At 44.3% G+C, this 19278-nt stretch overlaps 1 protein-coding gene across 3 annotated transcripts in view; it reads right to left on the bottom strand.

The window, feature by feature from the left end:
* cdkal1 (CDK5 regulatory subunit associated protein 1-like 1) overlaps window positions 1–19278 on the bottom strand; it is a 541005-nt gene that overhangs the window by 229798 nt on the left and 291929 nt on the right. For all 3 annotated transcript variants that reach the window (XM_078414892.1, XM_078414899.1, XM_078414884.1), the window contains exon 10: window positions 7366–7511. In XM_078414892.1, the coding sequence (XP_078271018.1) occupies window positions 7366–7511 (146 nt within the window). The remainder of the gene's footprint in view (window positions 1–7365; window positions 7512–19278) is intronic.

Genomic DNA, 19278 nt, shown 5'->3' with positions numbered 1-19278 from the left:
ATAAGTCCAAGTCAGCATGGATTTATGACAGGGAAATCATGCTTGACTAATCTTCTGGAATTTTTTGAGGACGTGACAAGTAAAATGGATGAAGGGGAGCTAGTGGATGTAGTGTATCTAGAATTCCAGAAAGCCTTTGATAAGGTCCCGCACGGGAGATTGGTGACCAAAATTAGAGCAAATGGTATTGGGGGTAGGGTGTTGACATGGATAGAAAATTGGTTGGCAGACAGGAAGCAAAGAGTAGGAGTAAATGGGTCCTTTTCAGAATGGCAGGCAGTGGCGAGTGGAGTGCCGCAAGGCTCGGTGTTGGGGCCGCAACTGTTTACCATATATATTAATGATTTGGAAGAGGGAATTAGAAGCAACACTAGCAAGTTTGCAGATGACACAAAGCTGGGTGGCAGTGTAAACTGTGAAGAGGATGTTAGGAGGTTGCAGGATGACCTGGACAGGTAGAGTGAGTGGGCAGATGCGTGGCAGATGCAGTATAATATAGAAAAATGTGAGGTTATCCACTTTGGAGGCAGAAACAAGGAGGCAGATTATTATCTCAATGGAGTTAGGTTAGGTAAAGGGGAGGTGCAGTGAGACCTGAGTGTCCTTGTACACCAGTCACTGAAAGTTGGCGTGCAGGTACAGCAGGCAGTGAAGAAAGCTAATGGAATGTTGGCCTTCATAACAAGAGGATTTCAGTATAGGAGTAAAGAGGTTCTTCTGCAGTTGTTTAGGGCCCTGATAAGACCACATCTGGAGTATTGTGTACAGTTTTGGTCTCCTAATTTGAGGAAGGACATCCTTGTAATTGAGGCAGTGCAGCGTAGGTTCATGAGATTGATCCCTGGGATGTCGGGACCGACATATGAGGAAAGATTGAAAAGACTAGGCTTGTATTCACTGGAGTTTAGAAGGATGAGAGGGGATCTTATAGAAACATATAAAATTATAAAAGGACTGGACAAGCTATTTGCAGGAAAAATATTCCCAATGTTGGGCGAGTCTAGAACCAGGGGCCACAGTCTTAGAATAAAGGGGAGGCCATTTAAAACTGAGGTGAGAAAAAACCTTTTCACCCAGATAGTTGTGAATTTGTGGAATTCTCTGCCACAGAGGACAGTGGAAGCCAAATCACTGGATGGATTTAAGAGAGTTAGATAGAGCTCATGGGGCTAGTGGAATCAAGGGATATGAGGAGAAGGCAGGCACGGGTTATTGATTGGGGATGATCAGCCACGATCACAATGAATGGCGGTGCTGGTTCGAAGGGCCAAATGGCCTCCTTCTGCACCTATTTTCTATGTTTCTATGTTTCCGGCACCATTTTGTATAAACCACAGCGGACAAGATGCATTGTTGGAGACAACTTTGTTCAAACTGTTGGCAGTACTTTTCATAACGTAAATGGATAATAGAGTTCACTGGGATTCTTTAGATATATATTTTGAGCAAATAATTGGTACATCTTGGAACCAGTCTTGGCGTTTTACTGCAGGTGAGCATTTTCTCACCAGACAGATGTAGAAATTCTGTGCTGCCCGAGAAGGCACATTTAAGATTGAAGACTTGCTGAACAAATTCTATTGTGCACAAGGTCCAAGAAATAAAAACAGGTCTTACATGCTTAATCCACTCAAAGTCTTTGCTTTGTATTTGCACAGTAAGCTGAGAAAAGCAGGTTTGTTGTGGGTGTGGGTAGAGGGAGTAAGTTTTCTTTCACTTAAGCGAAAGCTGAACTCAAGTTCCATCAAAGGTTTTAAAGGCCAGTCCTTCAAGGGCAGATCCCACTTGAAACAAGACAACGTAGTTCCTATGTCTTGTGGAGGCATAAATTTGCATTAGTTTAGTTTAGTTTAGTTTAGTTTATTGTCGCGTGTACCGGGGTACAGTGAAAAGTTTTTGTTGTGTGCTAACCAGTCAGTGGAGAGACAATACATGATTACAATCGAGACATCCATAGCGTTCAGATATATGATAAACGGAATAACGTTTTGTGCAAGATAAAGCCAGTAAAGTCTGATGAAAGATAATACGAGGGTTTCCAATGAGGTAGATAGTAGTTCAGGACTGCTCTCTAGTTGTGGTAGGATGGTTCAGTTGCCTGATAACAGCTGGGAAGAAACTGTCCCTGAATCTGGAGCTGTGCGTTTTCACACTTCTGCACCTTTTGCCCGAGGGGAGAGAGAAGAGGGAGTGGCCATGGTGCCACTCGTCCTTGAGTGCGGTGTCAAGATACCTATGCGGCACGAGTGTGAAGGAAACTTTAGGAAGTTATTTCCATTTGAATGGGAGCACCTTGTGCTAGGTTTTCACATACAATAGAAAATCATGGACTTCACAATCAATGCAGGTTTCAATTTTCCCTTATGAATTCAGCTATGTGATGCACCTGCCACACAACAGAATTTCCAGGCAACAGTTACAATTTATTTCAACTTTCAAAGTAACATAGAACATTGAACAGTACGGCACAAGAACAGGCCCTTCAGCCCACATTGTCCTGTATCCAACATGATGCCAAGATTATCACTCATCTACCTGCACATAATCCAGATCCCTCCATTCCCTGCCTATCCAAAACTCTTTTAAATGCCACTAACGTATCTACTTGAACCACCATTCCTGACTGTGTTTCAGGCACTCACCTCCCGATGTGTAAAAAACATGCCCTGCCATTCCCCTTGAAACTTTGCCCCTTTCACTTTAAAGCTATGTCCTCTGGTGTTTTATTTTTCCATCTTGAGGAAAAGACTGTCACCCTATCTATGCCCCTCATCGTTTTATATACATCTATTTGGGGTGGCGTCGCGGTAGAGTTGCTGTCTTACAGCGTCAGAGACCCGGGTTGGATCCTGACTGTAGGTGCTGTCTGTATGTACGTTCTCCCCGTGACCTGTGTGGGTTTACTCCGGGTGCTACGGTTTCCTCCCACACTCCAAAGATGTACAGGTTTGAAGGCTAACATGAACCATTCTACATTTCCTTATCACCATCCACTTTGATCTGTCGTTTTCGGACCTTACCTCTCTCTAGACCCTCTCTCCTGTCTGAAGAAGGGTCTGGAACCAAAACATTACCCATTCCTCTCCAGAGATGCTGCCTTTCCCGCGAAGTTTCTACAGCATTTTGTGTCTATCTTGGGATATTGTAGGTTAATTGGCTTTGGTAAAATTGTAAATTCTCCCCAGTGTATAGGACTAGTGTGAGAGTGCGGGGTGATCACTGGTCGGCGCAGACAGTGGGCTGAAGGGCCAGTTACTGCTCTGTATCCCTTAAGTCTACAGTATCAGATCTCCCCGCAACCTCAAGGGGTTACAGAGGGCAAGTGACAACCTGCAAAACAAATCCCAACTGCTTTGTGTGTAGGAAGGAACTGCAGATGCTGGTTTACGCCGAAGATGGACACAAAATGCTGGAGTAACTCAGCGGGACAGGCAACATCGTTGGATAAAAGGAATGGGTGACGTTTCGGGTCGAGACCTTTCTTCAGACTGAGAGTCAGGGGAGTGGGAGACTCTCGTTTTCACACACTTTACCCTTCCTTATCTCTGTGTCTCCCTCTCCCCTGACTCTCAGTCTGAAGAAGAGTCTCGACCCGAAACGTCACCCATTCCTTCTATCCAGAGATCCCAACTGCTTTATGACTAGATTTAAAATTGAATGGAAAGTTAATTTCAATAGAGGGTTGACTTGAACCAGCCGAAGTGCATTGACAAAGTCCGAATAACGAGGCCCTCATAGGCACGAACATTGTGGAAATAGAGAGCTTGCTGTTAGATCAGACCAGCTGAATGATGGAAGTCAGCAGTGAAGTCACCAGTCATTTGAATGGGGTTCCTGACCCAGAGGTGAGGAGGGGAGAGTTCAGCAAAAAAGACGTGACGCTTTGGCAGTGTTGGGACTGTTTGCACTTTGCTTCCATTAACAATATATTTTTGTATTTACTTGCACTGACTCATCCTTTACAGGTGAGTCACTCTCTTTATGAGTTACTAAAAGACATCTTTCAGCTGAAGGTGGCCCTGTGTTTAACACCTCCTTTGGCTTGGTCTTGTAAAAGACTGAGCAATTCATGGAGCCTATCTTTTTTTATTGGTTCCCTGGTTCTGCGGCTATCAATGCATTAACTAATTGAGCTGCACCCAGCTTAATGCCAGAAAGAGAGAGATGTGGAGAGAGAGAGTGATGTGGAGAGAGAGGAGAGAGGAGAGAGGGGAGAGGGGAGAGGGGAGAGGGGAGAGGGGAGAGGGGAGAGGGGAGAGGGAGAGGGAGAGGGAGAGGGAGAGGGAGAGGGAGAGGGAGAGGGAGAGGGAGAGGGAGAGGGAGAGGGAGAGGGAGAGGGAGAGGGAGAGGGAGAGGGAGAGGGAGAGGGAGAGAGGGAGAGGGAGAGGGGGAGAGGGAGAGGGAGAGGGGGAGAGGGGGAGAGGGAGAGGGAGGTGGGTCTGTGAAGAAGAGGATGGAGGTTCTGCAATGTGAGTTTGGAGAGTTAGGAAGGCTAAAAAGCAGGACTTCTTGGGTGGTTATCTCTGGATTGCTTCCAGTACTTCGTGCTGGTGAGGGCAGGAACAGGGAGATAGGGGATCTGAATGTGTGGCTGAGGGGCTGGTACAGGGAGCAGGGATTTAGATTTATAGACTACTGGGATCTCCTCTGGGGTAGGGGTGACCGGTACAAAAGGGACGGGTTACACCTTAACTGGAGGGGGACAAACCTATCCTGGCAGACAGGTCTGCTTGTGCTACACAGGTGGGTTTAAACTAAATAGCGGGGGGAGGGGTTGATAAATTGAGAGTATCAGGATGGAGTTAAAAGGGAAGAGAGTACAGGAAAAGTTACGAAAGACACCTAAATTAATGGGACAAAAAGTTCAAGACGGGTTAGGAGAGTAAGGTCAGGTGAAATAGGAACTGGTGTGAGAGGGGAGGTGAATACCGAATTAAAAGTGTTAGATATGCATGCGTGAAGTATAAGAAATAAAGCGGATGAGCTTGAGGCTCAGTTAGAAATGGGTAAGTATGATGCTGTGGGAATTACAGAGACATGGCTGCAAGAGGATCAGAATATTCTTGAACTGAATATTCAGTGATATACGTCCTATCAAAAGGACAGACAGGTGGTCAGAAGGGGTGGGGTGGCTCTGTTGGTAAGGAATAAAATTCAGTCCCCTGCGAGGGGTGGCATGGAATCAGAAGATGTAGAGTCATTGTGGATAGAACTGAGAAATTGTAAGGGCAAAAAGACCCAAATGGGAGTTTGGCCCCCAAACAGTAGTCTGGAGATTGGGTATTTATTCACAAAATGCTGGAGTAACTCAGCAGGTCAGGCAGCATCTCGGGAGAGAAGGAATGGGTGATGTTTCAGGTCGAGACCCTTCTTCAGACTGGTACAGGGAGTACTTCTTCAGTCTGAAGAAGGGTCTCGACCCGAAACGTCACCCATTCCTTCTCTCCCGAGATGCTGCCTGACCTGCTGAGTTACTCCAGCATTTTGTGAATAAATACCGTCGATTTGTACCAGCATCTGCAGTTATTTTCTTATATGTCTGGAGATTGGGTGCAAGTTGCATCAGGAGTAAAAATTGGCATGTAACAATGGTAATGCTAAAGTGATTATAGGAGATTTCAACATGTAGGTAAACTGTGAAAATAAGGTTGGTACTGGACCCCAAGAAAGGGAGTTCGTAGAATGCCTCTGAGATGGATTCTTAGAGCAGTTTGTACTGGAGCCTACCAGGGAGAAGGCAATTCTGGATTTAATGTTGTGTAATCAACCGGATTTGATAAGGAACCATTAGGAGGGTAGTGACCATAATATGATAAGTTTTAATCTGCAATTTGAGAGGGAGAAGGTAAAATCAGAAGTGTCAGTATTGCAGTTGAACAAAGGGGACTATGAAGGCATGAGGGAGGAGCTGGCCAAAGTTGACTGGAAAGGGACCCCAGCAGGGATGATGGTGAACACCAATGGCAGGTATTTCTGGGAATAATCCAGAAGATGCAGGATCATTTCACTCCAACGAGGAAGAAAGATTCTAAGGGGAGTAAGAGGCGACTGTGGCTGACAACGGAAGTCAAGGACAGTATAAAAATAAAAGAGAAGACTTATAACATAGCAAAGATGAGCGGGAAGCCAGAGGATTGGGAAACTTTTAAAGAACAACAGAAGGTAACTAAAAAGCCAATATGGGGAGAAAATATGAAATATGAAGGTAAGCTAACCAAGAATATAAAGGGGGATAGTAAAGGCTTCTTTAGGTATGTGAAGAGGAAAAAAATTAGTTAAGACAAATGTGGGTCCCTTGAAGACAGAAAAGGGTGAATTTATTATGGGGAGGGAAGGGAGGGAGGGAGGGAGGGAGGGAGGGAGGAAGGGAGGGGGGGGGAGGGGGAGAGGGAGAGGGAGAGAGAGAGAGAGAGAGAGAGAGAGAGAGAGAGAGAGAGAGAGAGAGAGAGAGAGAGAGAGAGAGAGAGAGAGAGAGAGAGAGAGAGAGAGAGAGAGAGAGAGAGAGAGAGAGAGAGAGAGAGAGAGAGAGAGAGAGAGAGAGAGGAGAGAGAGAGAGAGAGAGAGAGAGAGAGAGAGAGAGAGAGAGAGAGAGATGGGAAGTGTGAGTGAGTGTTGAATAGAGTTCATTTGTACAAATCTTTCAATCAGGACAACGTTAACAAAGTTATGGCCAAACGATGAAGTAACATGAATAAAAATTCAAAACAAACATAATGCAGTAGGTTTTGCTAACTAAAAGCTCTGTCCCAGATGATATCATTTGGTCCAGTTCTAAGCACCACACTTTAGAAAGGATCTGATGGCTTGAGAGTATGGGGAGAAGAGACGGACTCTTCTGGAGATAAGGGAGAGTGATTACGTGCAGAGCCTCGGATGGGAATGTTCCCTTCTGAGCAGGGAAGGTTTAGAGGATTGATATTTTCAAAACCATGCAATGTTTAGACAACATAACGAAATAGAGGTTGTTGAAAGCTGTGACTGCGCAGGTATTACAACGCGACCTAAAATTGCAGTCAAATTGTTGATTGACTAAATTCACTTGGAAACGTTTCAGCTCATAATTAAGAAGGGCCAGCTGGAGTGAAACCACAGGAACAGAAACAGCAGCTGAACAGCGAACTTCAAATATACAATACGGCTTAGTCATTCCAAATAGTGTGCGCTCGAGTATTTACACAAGTATTTTGAAACACAATGGTGATCATGCAAAGGCACAGAAATAACACCAAGGAGTGGTTAAAAACCACATTAATCGTTTTATTCACGTTACTTAATCTTTATAAACGATGTAGTGGTGATATACAGAACCTGTACTTGACTTTGAAGTCCTGCTGTTGAAAATTAGATGCATTCAAAGTTACCTACCTTTCCTTCAAGAAATCTGCAACTTGTTTAAAGTCGGCTATGCAGTACTCTCGTTTCATGTCCATTAGCACACTATCTGATCCAGTTTGAACTGGCACATGAAGAAAGGAATACACCCTGGGATGAAGGAGGATTTTTGCCATTTCCTGCAAAAAGAAATAAAATAATCCATCAGTACCAGATCAAAAAAGTGTCTCTTAAATGGATAAAACACCACTTAAGACGGTTTAAAAATCATTTATCCTGAGCGATGCCGATAGGAATGAAGATCAAAATGACATTTGATAGCAAATCGATTTAAATTATCAGGCTAAAATAAACTCCTGTGTGAAATACAGGAATAGATAATAATTATGTTTGTAATGGAGTAACAGAGCATTTTCCTCAGCAATGTAATTCTGAAAATCAATGTTGCCTTTTTAAAACTTGAATTGTTCATTAGCTGACCTTTTTAGTTTAGTTTAGTTTGGTACAGTGGTACAGTGAAAAGCTTTTTTTTTTGTTTTTTGTTATGTGCTATCTAGTCAGCAGAAAGACTATACATGATTGATTACAACAGGCCGTCCACAGTGTACAGATAGATGATAAAGTGAATAACGTTTAGTGCAAGATAATGTTTAGTAAAGTCCGATTAAGGATAGACCGAGGGTCTCCAACCTTAATCAATAACATGCAAAAACATTAGTTAGATCCATCACCTTATGTATACTTCAATTATATTTTTGGCATTTAGAGATTCTTTCTCAAACCGGCTCAAATTGTTCATGTTCATAAATTGTAGGAGCAGAATTAGCCCTATCGTGGCAGAACTATCTTTCCCTCTTAACCCCATTCTCCTGCCTTCGCCCCCAAAAAAAGCAGTCATGCAACTAATCAGAACCAGCACATTCGAGTAGTTCAAATCATGGTGAGAAAAGATTTTGCAGACAGGCAAGTAGGAAGTTTAAACAATGTTCCTGTTCCATGGAAGGTATGTCTAATAACTCTGAAACATCTTTAAGCCTTGGGAACATGGCGTGACTGGCTATAATGCACCTTAGTTTATTTTAGTTTAGTTTAGTTTAGTTTAGAGGTACAAAACTGGATGTGAGAGGAAACCAGAGCCCCCTGAGAACATGCAAACTCCACACAAACACACCCGAGGTCAGGATTGAACCTGGGTCTCTGAGGCTTTGAGGCAGTTGTTTTACCAGCTGTGCCACTGTGCCAAACTAACTTCTCCGTACTCAGCCTGTAATTAGTTTAGTTTAGTTTTGAGATACAGCATGGACACAGGCCCTTTGGCTAACCGAACCAGTGATCCCCACACACTAACACTATCCTACACGCACTAGAGACTTTACAATTACACCAAGCCGATTAGCCTACAAACCTGAAGTATGGGAGGAAACAAGAGATCCCGGAGAAAACCCATGCAGGTCACGGGGAGAACGTACAAGCTCCATACAGACAAGCACCTGTAGTCAGAATCAAACCCGGGTCTCTGACGCTGTACGGCAGCAACTCTACCTCCACGCCACCGTTCAACAGGCTTTTCAGCTAAAATGGAATTGTCTGCCTACAGTCCCCATGTTGAGCTCGCAGGCTCGCTAAAAAAACAATTAAGTGCTGAGGAAAATTATTGGCTGCACTTGGAAGAGCCAGTAAATCGCGAGGCCTCAGATCATGCAGACTCAAGGTCATAGAGTAGCAATCCAAAACCTTGCGAATATGTCCACACAAATATCTTCCCTGTGCGAGTGGACATCCATTCAAAATACATCGTGGGAAAGCATATGGGCGTCATACTGAATGCACTTTAAAAACCCTCTCATTTGATCTCCCGAGGGATTACTTTCGAAAATGGCTCACAATTCAATTCAAACAATTTATGAAATGGGATCAAAATGCTTCATATCTCATTATCATCCATTCTCAAACTGAGAGATTAGAACACACAGTGAAAGAGGCACTAAAGCAAGTCATGAAGGAAGTCTTGATTAATAGATTTTCGTCAGAACTTGAGGGAGGACTTCCTTGCTATTGAGGCAGTGCAGCGTAGGTTCACGAGGTTAATCCCTGGGATGGCGGGACTGTCATATGAGGAAAAATTGGAAAGACTGGGCTTGTATTCACTGGAGTTTAGAAGGATGAGAGGGGATCTTATAGAAACGTATAAAATTATAAAAGGACTAGATAAGCTAGATGCAGGAAAAATGTTCCCAATGTCAGGGGAGTCCAGAACCAGGGGCCACAGTCTAAGAATAAAGGGGAGGCCATTTAAAACTAAGGTGAGAAGAAACTTTTTCACCCAGAGAGTTGTGAATTTGTGGAATTCTCTGCCATAGAAGGCAGTGGAGGCCAATTCACTGGATGAATTTAAAAGAGAGTTAGTTAGAGCTCTAGGGGTTAGTGGAATCAGGGGACATGGGGAGGAGGTAGGCACAGGTTACTGATTGTGGATGATCAGCCACGATCACAATGAATGGCGGTGCTGGCTTGAAAGGCCAAACGGCCTCCTCCTGCACCTATTTTCTATGTTTCTAGAACTGAAGATCAATACGTCCTAGAGAAATATTCATTAAGAGAAAATGCAGGATATAAGGTAGTTGAAACAAAGTGAACATTGTGACTCATGCTTTAAAAGGATCAGAAGATAGACACAAATCGCTGCAGTAACTCAGTGGGACAGGCAGCATATCTGGAGAGAAGGAATGGGTGACGTTTCGGGTCGAGACCCAGAAAAGGGTCGGGTTCATTTACTGACAGAACTAGACAGAACTAAATGGCAAAAAGGGATACCAGACTTACTGGAGAGGATATGGAGTTCCATGGTCCCAAGAATTATCTTGTGTGTAAGGGTTGCACAGTGGCCAGAGACTCGGGCTCAATTCTGACCTCAAGTGCGGTCTGCGTGGAGTTTGCACGTTCTTCCTATGACTGGATGGGTTTCTTCTCGGGTTTCCTCCCACATCCCGAAGAAGCGCGAGTTTGTAGGTTAATTGGCCTCTGTAAAATTGCCCCGAGTGTGCAGGGAATGGATGCGAAAGTGGGATAACACACAACTAGTGTGAATGTGTGATCGATGGATGGCATGGACTCAGTGACCTGATGGGCCTGTTTCCATGCTGCATCTTTCAATCAAACAAGTACAGGTGAGTGATACAGAAAGGTTAACGTTGATCCTTTGATCACAGAATGAGATATCCATGTGAATACCGAGGAAGATTTAGATTTGAATATAGTGTTGAAGCACGTGGCGCAATTTTTGAAGAGGAGCTGATTCACAATGGAACTGAAAACTCAGATACGAATATTTTCAATGGCCCACAGATCCCCAGAGTCGATGCAAGCAGCACCAGTGGAATTCCAAAGATCAAAGAGACTTCAAAACAGAATTTATTAATTAAACGTAAATTTGTGAAGGTTTAAGTCGTAAGCGCAATATAGCTAAGTAGTATTATATCACAGTATAATATGATATATGTATAGATTATAATGCATGTTTACAGTCTGAGAAGAACCATGAGCAACCAGAAGACACAATGTGCTGGAGTAACTCAAGCAGGTCAGGCAGCATCTCTGGAGGACATGGTTAAGTCACATTTCGGGTCGGGACCCTTCTTTGGGGAGGGGGGTTCAAAGGTATTTTATTGTCACGTGTACCATTTAAGGTACAGTGAAATTCGATTTACCACACAGTCATACCAGATAAAGCAACAAGACACACAACTACATAAAAGTTAACATAAACATCCACCAGCAGATTCCCCACATTCCTCACTGTGAGGGAAGGAAATAAAGTCTAATCTTTTTCACTCTTGGTTCTCCTGCGGTCAGGGCAGTTGAACCATCCGCAGTCTGAGCGATCGAAGCTCCCACAGCCGGTGATCAAAGCCCCCACGTCGGGGCGGACGAAGCTCCCGCGATCGGGGCGGTCGAAGCTCCTGCGGCCTGAAGCTCCTGAAGTCGATCCCAAACCAAGGGACCGTGAGCTCCACGATGTTATTAAAGTCTGCAAGCTCCTGCGGTTGGAGCTCCGAGGTCGATCCCCGACAGGGACCGCCAGCTCCATGACGTTAGGTCCTGCAAGCTCCCAAGGTTGGTGCTCCCAAAGTCAATCCCCAGCATGAGGCCGCCAGCTCCTCGATGTTTGGGCAGTGCGGACGGAGATACGATACAGGAAAAAAAAATCGCATCTCCGTCAAGGTAAGAGATTAATAAAAGTTTACCCCAACCCCTTCCCCCCACCCCCAGCATAAAACAAACCTAAAGAACACTAAAACATACTAAGAACACTAAAACATACTAAGAACAACAAAGAAAGAAAAAGGCCGAGACAGACTGCTGGCGAGGCAGCCATTACGGCACCACCCGGTGGTTCTGAGTTGTGGAGAGTGGGGGGGGGGGGGGGGGTGGGTGAAAGAGAGGAGGGGCAATCAAAGCCTGGTTGATACAGAGCAACCAGATATGACTTTGGAACTCCCTGTGTATTACTGAACATGTCATTTTATCAGAGACTTGGAATGCACAAGAATGTCCATACTGCACTACCGCAATGTTGCCGCTTGCCTTGAAAATTTTGAAAGTGGTTAACTGACACAAAAATTATTGCCACTGAATATGTGGCCTCTGATATCTTGCAACCACAGATTGCATGCGGTTGGGCCAGTTAGGACAGTGGTTGATGTTGATGCAGGATATTGACTGTTGTGGGGGCAAGGGTGTTGGAATGAACAGCAAAGATAATTCCATTCAATGTCCAAAAGATATGATTTAGCACTCTCTTGTCAGAAGCATTTTTGAGCTTTTAGTTTAGGTTTAGTTTAGTGATACCGAGTTCGCGCTGACCAGCGATCCCCACACACAAACGCTAAACTACAAATACAATTTACAACTATACCAAGTCAATTAACTTACAAACCTGTATGTCTTATGAGTGTGCTAGGAAACCGGAGCACCCGGAGAAAACCCACACAAGTCAAGGGGACATGCACCCATAGTCAGGATCAAACCGGGGTCTCTGGCGCTGTAAGGCCGCAACTCTACCGCTGTGCCACCGTGCTATTGACTAGAACTTGATATTTTGCTTTTACCTGTCTCAAATGAATCACTGGAATTTACTAATTTGAATAAAAGCAAGTCTTGGACATGGGAGTCCAGATCTTATTCAAATAACTAATGCTATTTCTGCTAGTAAAGCACTACGAGTGATTTCGGATGGATAACTTCATATTAAGTTCATAAGTTCATAAGTGATAGAAATAGGCCATTCTGCCCATCATGTCTACTCCGCCATTCAATCATGGCTGATCTATTTCTCCCCCTCAACCCCGCTGAGTTACTCCAGCACTTGGGTCCATCGCCCAAAAAAGTGTATTTTTTCTCCTTACAGTACAGTAAAAAAAATGTGAAAAGATAATGAGTCTGAAAGAGGGTCCTCACCCGAAACATCACCTATCCATGTTCTCCAGAGATGCTGCCTGGCCTGCTGAGTTACTCCAGCACTTTGTGTCCTTTTTAGACCATGTTGCAGCATGGTGATGCAGTGGAAGAGTTGTTGCCGTACATCGCCAGAGACCCGGGTTCGATCCTGCTGTGACCACGTGGGTTTTCTCCGGGTGCTCCGGTTTCCTCCCATGCTCCAAAGACGTACAGATTTGGAGGTTAATTGGCTTCGGTAAAATTGTAAATTGTCCCTAGTGTGTTCAGGTTGAGTGCTTCTGCGTTACATCTGCATCTTTAAACTAAACTAGATACTAATCTTCAGCTTGTTCACCCCACAAGGAAGGGGGATGATTGGGGAATAGTTAAAACAGGATAAAAATAATTCACAATTCCAGCAGTTGACGGGTCTTGAATGCTACACTGTCACAAGCAATCATGATGAGATGTCAGGCACTGACAGCATTAGACTTAGATCTCATGCTCAGTGTTTGTATAAGTTCCTACAAGAATCTATATCTCGCTTCAACCATGAGGACTGCAGAAAGGAATACAGTGAGGGTGATGTTAAGTACATTAATATTAATGCACAGAAAGCATTGTTAGATCTAGTGTCAATTTATGGAGAAATGTTGACTTGCACAGCCACAGTACTGCCTTGATTCTTTAAATCCCCAAACCTAGTTCTCAATGATTATAAAAATACATTTGCATTTATTTCTAGCTTAGGGCTTCCCAAACTATTTTTCAAATCAGACCCAATTTAATACTTGACACTTCACACAGCCGGGCAGCCATGCATCACATTATTCCAGCAATTCTTCAGTCAGAGGGTGGTGAATCTGTGGAATTCATTGCCACAGAAGACTGTGGAGGCCAAGTCAATGGATATTTTTAAGGCAGAGATAAATAGATTATTGATTAGTACGGGAGTCAGGGAGTTATGGGGAGAAGGCAAGAGGACGGAGTTGTGAGGGAAAGATAAATCAGCCATGATTGAATGGTGGAATAGACTTGATGGGTCGAATGGCCTAATTCTGCTCCTGTCACTTATGCAGATAATAACTGGCACAGAGCAAGGGCACAAACATCAACACGAGGACAATCTGCCGATTTATTTTAGTGAAGTTGATTTACAGATAAATATCGGCCAGGAAGCCAAAATAAATGCCTAAGTCGGAGGAGTTAGTTGAGACAGTTGCTATCAGAACTTTTAAGAAACATTCCGACAGTACATGGAAAGGACGGGCTTAGAGGGATATGGGCCAAATGCAGGTAGGTGGGACTAGTGTAGATAGGACATGTTGGTCGGTGTGGGCGAGTTGGGCCAAAGGGCCTGGTTCCACACTGTATGCCTCTATGACTCTAATATTCTTTGAATAGTGCCTTGGGCGGTTTCCTCCCACACTCCAAAGACGTACAGGTATGTAGGTTAATTGGCTGGGTAAATGTAAAAATTGTCCCTAGTGGGTGTAGGATAGTGTTAATGTGCAGGGATCGCTGGGCGGCATGGACTTGGAGGGCCGAAAAGGCCTGTTTCCGGCTGTATATATATGATATGATATGATATGATCCTTTGTATCTACAGGGACAGGATGCGAGTTGAAAAACAGAACCTTCAACAGTGCTAGAAGGGTCTCGACCCGAACATCACTTATCCACGTTCTCCAGAGATGCTGCCTGACCCGCTGAGTTAGTCCAGCGCTCTGGGTCTTCTTTTGTAAACCAGCACCTGCAGTTCCTTGTACCTCCTTTGCACAGCTTCAATGCTGGATTGGTGTTTCAACCTAGTTTTTGGGGGTATGGGGACTTGAACCCAATAATTTCAGACTCAATTGCACCACAGAGGCACAAGAGACTGCAGATGCTGGAATCGCAAGCAAAACACAAAGTGCTGATGGAACTCAGCAAGCCAGGTAGCATCTGTGGAGGGAAATGGACAGATGATCGACGTTTCGGGTCGGGACCGTTCCTCAGGCAATTTGCAGAAGAGTCCCCACCCGACATGCCGTCTGTCCACAGATGGTGCCTGACCCACTGAGATCCTCCAGCACTTTCTGTTTCGCTTATTGCCGAGCATTTTAGTTCCACTGTGGCAGGGTGTAAACTTTACCTCCGATATATGGGTCTCAAACAATCGGATAAATTAGAAACAGAAGTAAAAAGAAAGTAGGCGCAAACCACAGCATATGTAAAGTTCTTACTTTTGGGATTGAAGTAAAACCTAAGCCTTCAGCTTCAGGCAAAGGAACAGGTCTCTACAGGGTTCCTTGCTGGTGTTCCAAACTGCAGCAGCTCACATTATTGGTACTTTCAACTACTGTTCCGGAATTACTTTTTAAAAACGTAAAAAGCTTTTCTAAGAAAGGAAAATGTCTGATTAACACTGTTAAAAAAAAAAGAAATTGTTTTCATTTTCATAAGTTATAGGAGCAGAATTAGGCCATTCGGCCCATCAAGTCTACTTTGCCATTCAATCATGGCTGATCCATCTTTCCCTCTCAACCCCCCTTCTCCCCATAATCTCTGACACTCTTACTAATGAAGAATCCATCAACCTCTGCCTTAAAAATAACCATTGGCCTCCACAGCCTTTTGTGACAATGAATTCCACAGATGCACCACTCTCTGACTAAAGCAATTCCTCCTCATCTTACTAAAGGTGAGTTCTTTTATTCTGAGGCTGTTCCCTCTGGTCCCAAGCTCTCCCACTAGTGGAAACATCTTCTCCACAGGGATGTAATACTGGGGACCTGAAACGTCGCCCATTCCTTCTCTCCTGAGATGCTGCCTGACCTGCTGAGTTACTCCAGCATTTCGTGAAATAAATACCTTTGATTTGTACCAGCATCTGCAGTTATTTTCTTACTCTATAAGGCACTGGTAAGGCCGCATTTGGAATATTTTGAACAATTTTGGGCACCATATCTGTGGAAGGATGTGCTGGCTCTGGAGAGGGTCCAGAGGATGATCCCAGGAACGAGTAGGTTAACCTATGATGAGCGTTTGTTGGCACTGGGCCTGTACTCATTGGAGTTCAGAACATTGAAGGGGACCTCATTGAAACATACAGAATAGTGAAAGGCTTGGATAGAGTGGATGTGGAGAGGATGTTTCCACTAGTGGGAGAGTCCAGGACTAGATTAAGATTTAGATTTAGAGATACAGCGCGGAAACAGGCCCTTCGGCCCACCGGGTCCGCGCCGCCCAGCGATCCCCACACATTAACACTATCCTACACACACTGGGGACATTTTTTACATTTGCCCAATCAATTAACCTACATACCTGTACGTCTTTGGAGTGTGGGAGGAAACCGAAGATCTCGGAGAAAACCCACGCAGGTCACGGGGAGAACGAACAAACTCCGTACAGACGGCGCCCGTAGTCAGGATCGAACCCGAGTCTCTGGCGCTGCATTCGCTGTAAGGCAGCAACTCTACCGCTGCGCCACCGTGCCGCCCTAGAGGCTCTGAGGTCATAGCCTCAGAATTAAAGGACATTCTTTTAGGAAGGAGATGAGGAGAAATTTCTTTAGTCAGAGGGTGGTGAATCTGTGGAATTCTTTGCCACAGAAGGCTGTGGAGGCCAAGTCAGTGGATATTTTTAAGGCCGAGATAGATCGATTCTTGATTGGTACAGGCGTCAGAGGTTATGGGGAGAAGGCAGGAGAATGGGGTTAGGAGGGAGAGATAGATCTGTCTTGATTGAATGGCATCGGATTGATGGGCCAAATGGCCTAATTCTACTCCTATCACATGATATGGCGTCCACTCTATCCAGGCCTGGTGATGGTTTGTCATGTTTCTCCATCCTTACGGGTGACACTGCCAAATGCTTTCGAGTTATTTAACTGGTTATTTGCACAGCTTGTTTGGTCATGATTGAAAGGTTTATTGGGGTGAATGATCACGTTTAATTTGACAGATATTGGCCATATGAGTTAACCGTCCTTAAGATTAGCATTGCACAGGCTGTGTGAGAATAATGTGCGTCAAGAGAGACTCATAAGCATCTCTAGATATGACCGACAAAGGCTATTAAAATTCAGAAACTCTATTTTATTTATTAAAAGCCAAAATCTAACCCTTCGTTTTAAAAAAGTGACTGCTAATAAGGCTTACAAAACAGAAACATATGGAAGAAAGAACAAATTATCCATACTGGGGAAAAAAGGATAATATCCTGGAAGATTGAAGGGAATACAGCAGACAGTTGTCACTGCCAAGGGAACAAAGTTAGGCTTAGTGTCAGAACAAAAAATAATCTATTACGATGATCAAAGGCTTTGCCTTTAGTTGTCTATTGGTGTGCTTATGCTATGGATTTTTAAATACTCTTTTGAGGGTGTAATCAGTCTTGTATTTGACTGCAAATGGCCTCACATTACCAAGCTCGAGCCGCTTGTATCCTAATTATATTTTTTAAGACGCAGATTGACAGATTCATGATAATTCCCCAAAGATCAGTGATCTCCGCACATTAACCCTATCCTAGGGACGATTTACAATTGTACAAGTTCACATAGGAGTAGAATTAGGCCATTCGGCCCATCGAGTCCACTCTGCCATTCGATCATGGCTGATCTCTGCCTCCTCATCGCAATTTCCTGCCTGCTCCCCATAACCTTTGACACCAGTTCTAATCAAGAATCAAGAGGGGGGAGGAGGGAAGGGGGAGGGAGGGAGGGGGGGGGGGGGTGGGAAGGGAGGCGAGGAGGGGAGGTGGGAGGGGGAGGAGAGGGTGCTGCACCAATGCAGGACAGGTTTGGGCCCACCGGGTCCACTTGGTCTAGTACATTCTAAATGGTCGAGTACATTCTAAATGGTCTAGTACATTCTAGACGGGTTGGTATGTAAGTCTGCAGGTAGCCGCAGGATTGTTGGGGTGGTGGACTGTGAGGAAGACTATCAAAGTGTTTAGTGGGATATAGATCAGCCACAGAAATGGGCAGTATAATCTGAGGAAGTGCGAGGTGTGGGACCTTGGGAGGTCAATGGTTGGGGGGAAATATATAATGAATGGCAACGCCCTCAACAGCGTTGTGCGCAGAGGTTTCTTGAGGTCCAAGTCATAACTCCCTGAAAGTAGATAGAGTGGTAAAGAAAGCATATGGGTATGCTTGCCTTTTCATTGATTGGGACGTTGAGTACAAGATCAGGCAATCATGATGCAGCTTTAGTTAGGAACGTTAGTTAGACTGCATTTGCAGCACTGCATGTAGTTCTGGACACCCCAGGGCAGGAGGGATTTGGAGACTTTGGAGAGGGTAAAGAGGGCGTTTACCAGAATGATGCCTGGATTAAGGGGGTTTTAGCTACAGAAAGAGGCTGGACAGACTTGCAGGGAATAGAGAATAAAGTGCAGGTAGCACAAAATCCTGGCAGCATCTCTGGAGAGAAGGAATAAGTGGCATTTCGGGGGTCTCGACCCGAAACATCACCCATTCCTTCTCTCCAGAGGTGCTGCCTGTCCCGCTGAGTTACTCCAGCATTTTGTGTCTACCTTCGATTTAAACCAGCATCTGCAGTTCTTTCCTACACATATGCTTAAAGTGCAGGCGGATAAGAGATGGTCGTGGCCTTATGTTCGGCATAGACATGGAGGGCCAAAGGGCCTGTTTTCTGTGATGTACTTTTCTATGTTCTAGTTTCCCTGTGAAATAAAATACTAAGTGAGGTCATGTTAGGTGTTCGAAATAACTCAGGGGGCGAGGGGCGGTCTTCTATCTGTAATGCAATCCCATTTCCCAAGTAATAGTTTCTTGCATTCTCATAGTTTTATTGTAAATATCTATTAATGGAGATTACAGATGGAAATGCAGCAAGCAGCAATTACGCACTGCTGTCATTATTCGGAGAGCCTTGTTATTCTGAGTTCTGGGTGAAAGTGGAAATAAAATGGTCACAAAAGGCGATGATTTGCCACTAATCATATAACATTCATAACCGCACGATGCAACTGAATAGTGTAAAGCTCCCTAAAAATTACATTTCTTAATTCACTATAATTTTTTTTTTAAATGCACAAACATATTGTCGGCTTGGCTTAAAATGAATGGAACATTTAACAAGGAAGTATGCAAAAATGGGTACCTGCCAGCCAGTCTTTAAAAAAAAAATCAGCATAGACCTGTGATGTTTTGTCAAAAGTCCAAGATTTTAAGATTAATTGGCATGTAGGGTGAAAAAAGTGCTTCCTTTTTCAATAATTTGCATATTTTCATTCCTTGTTAGAAATCACCCAAAACAAGAGCAGAATGGTAACCATTTGCCACATTCACCAGTTCACTTCATGAACCACAGCACAAACTTCAGCTCACAAGGGCAAGGGTAAATTTTATCAAAGTCTATCGAACATAGAACATAGAAAATAGGTGCAGGAAGAGGCCATTTGGCCCATCGAGCCAACACCGCAATTCATTGTGAATCCACAATCAGTGAACCGTGCCTGCCTTCTTCCCATATCCCTTGATTCCACTAGCCCCGA

Source organism: Rhinoraja longicauda, chromosome 2 (assembly GCF_053455715.1).
Source record: "Rhinoraja longicauda isolate Sanriku21f chromosome 2, sRhiLon1.1, whole genome shotgun sequence".
Lineage (NCBI taxonomy): Eukaryota > Metazoa > Chordata > Chondrichthyes > Rajiformes > Arhynchobatidae > Rhinoraja > Rhinoraja longicauda.
The sequence above is the reverse complement of the archived record's forward strand: the minus strand, read 5'-3'. Positions and strand labels throughout refer to the sequence as shown.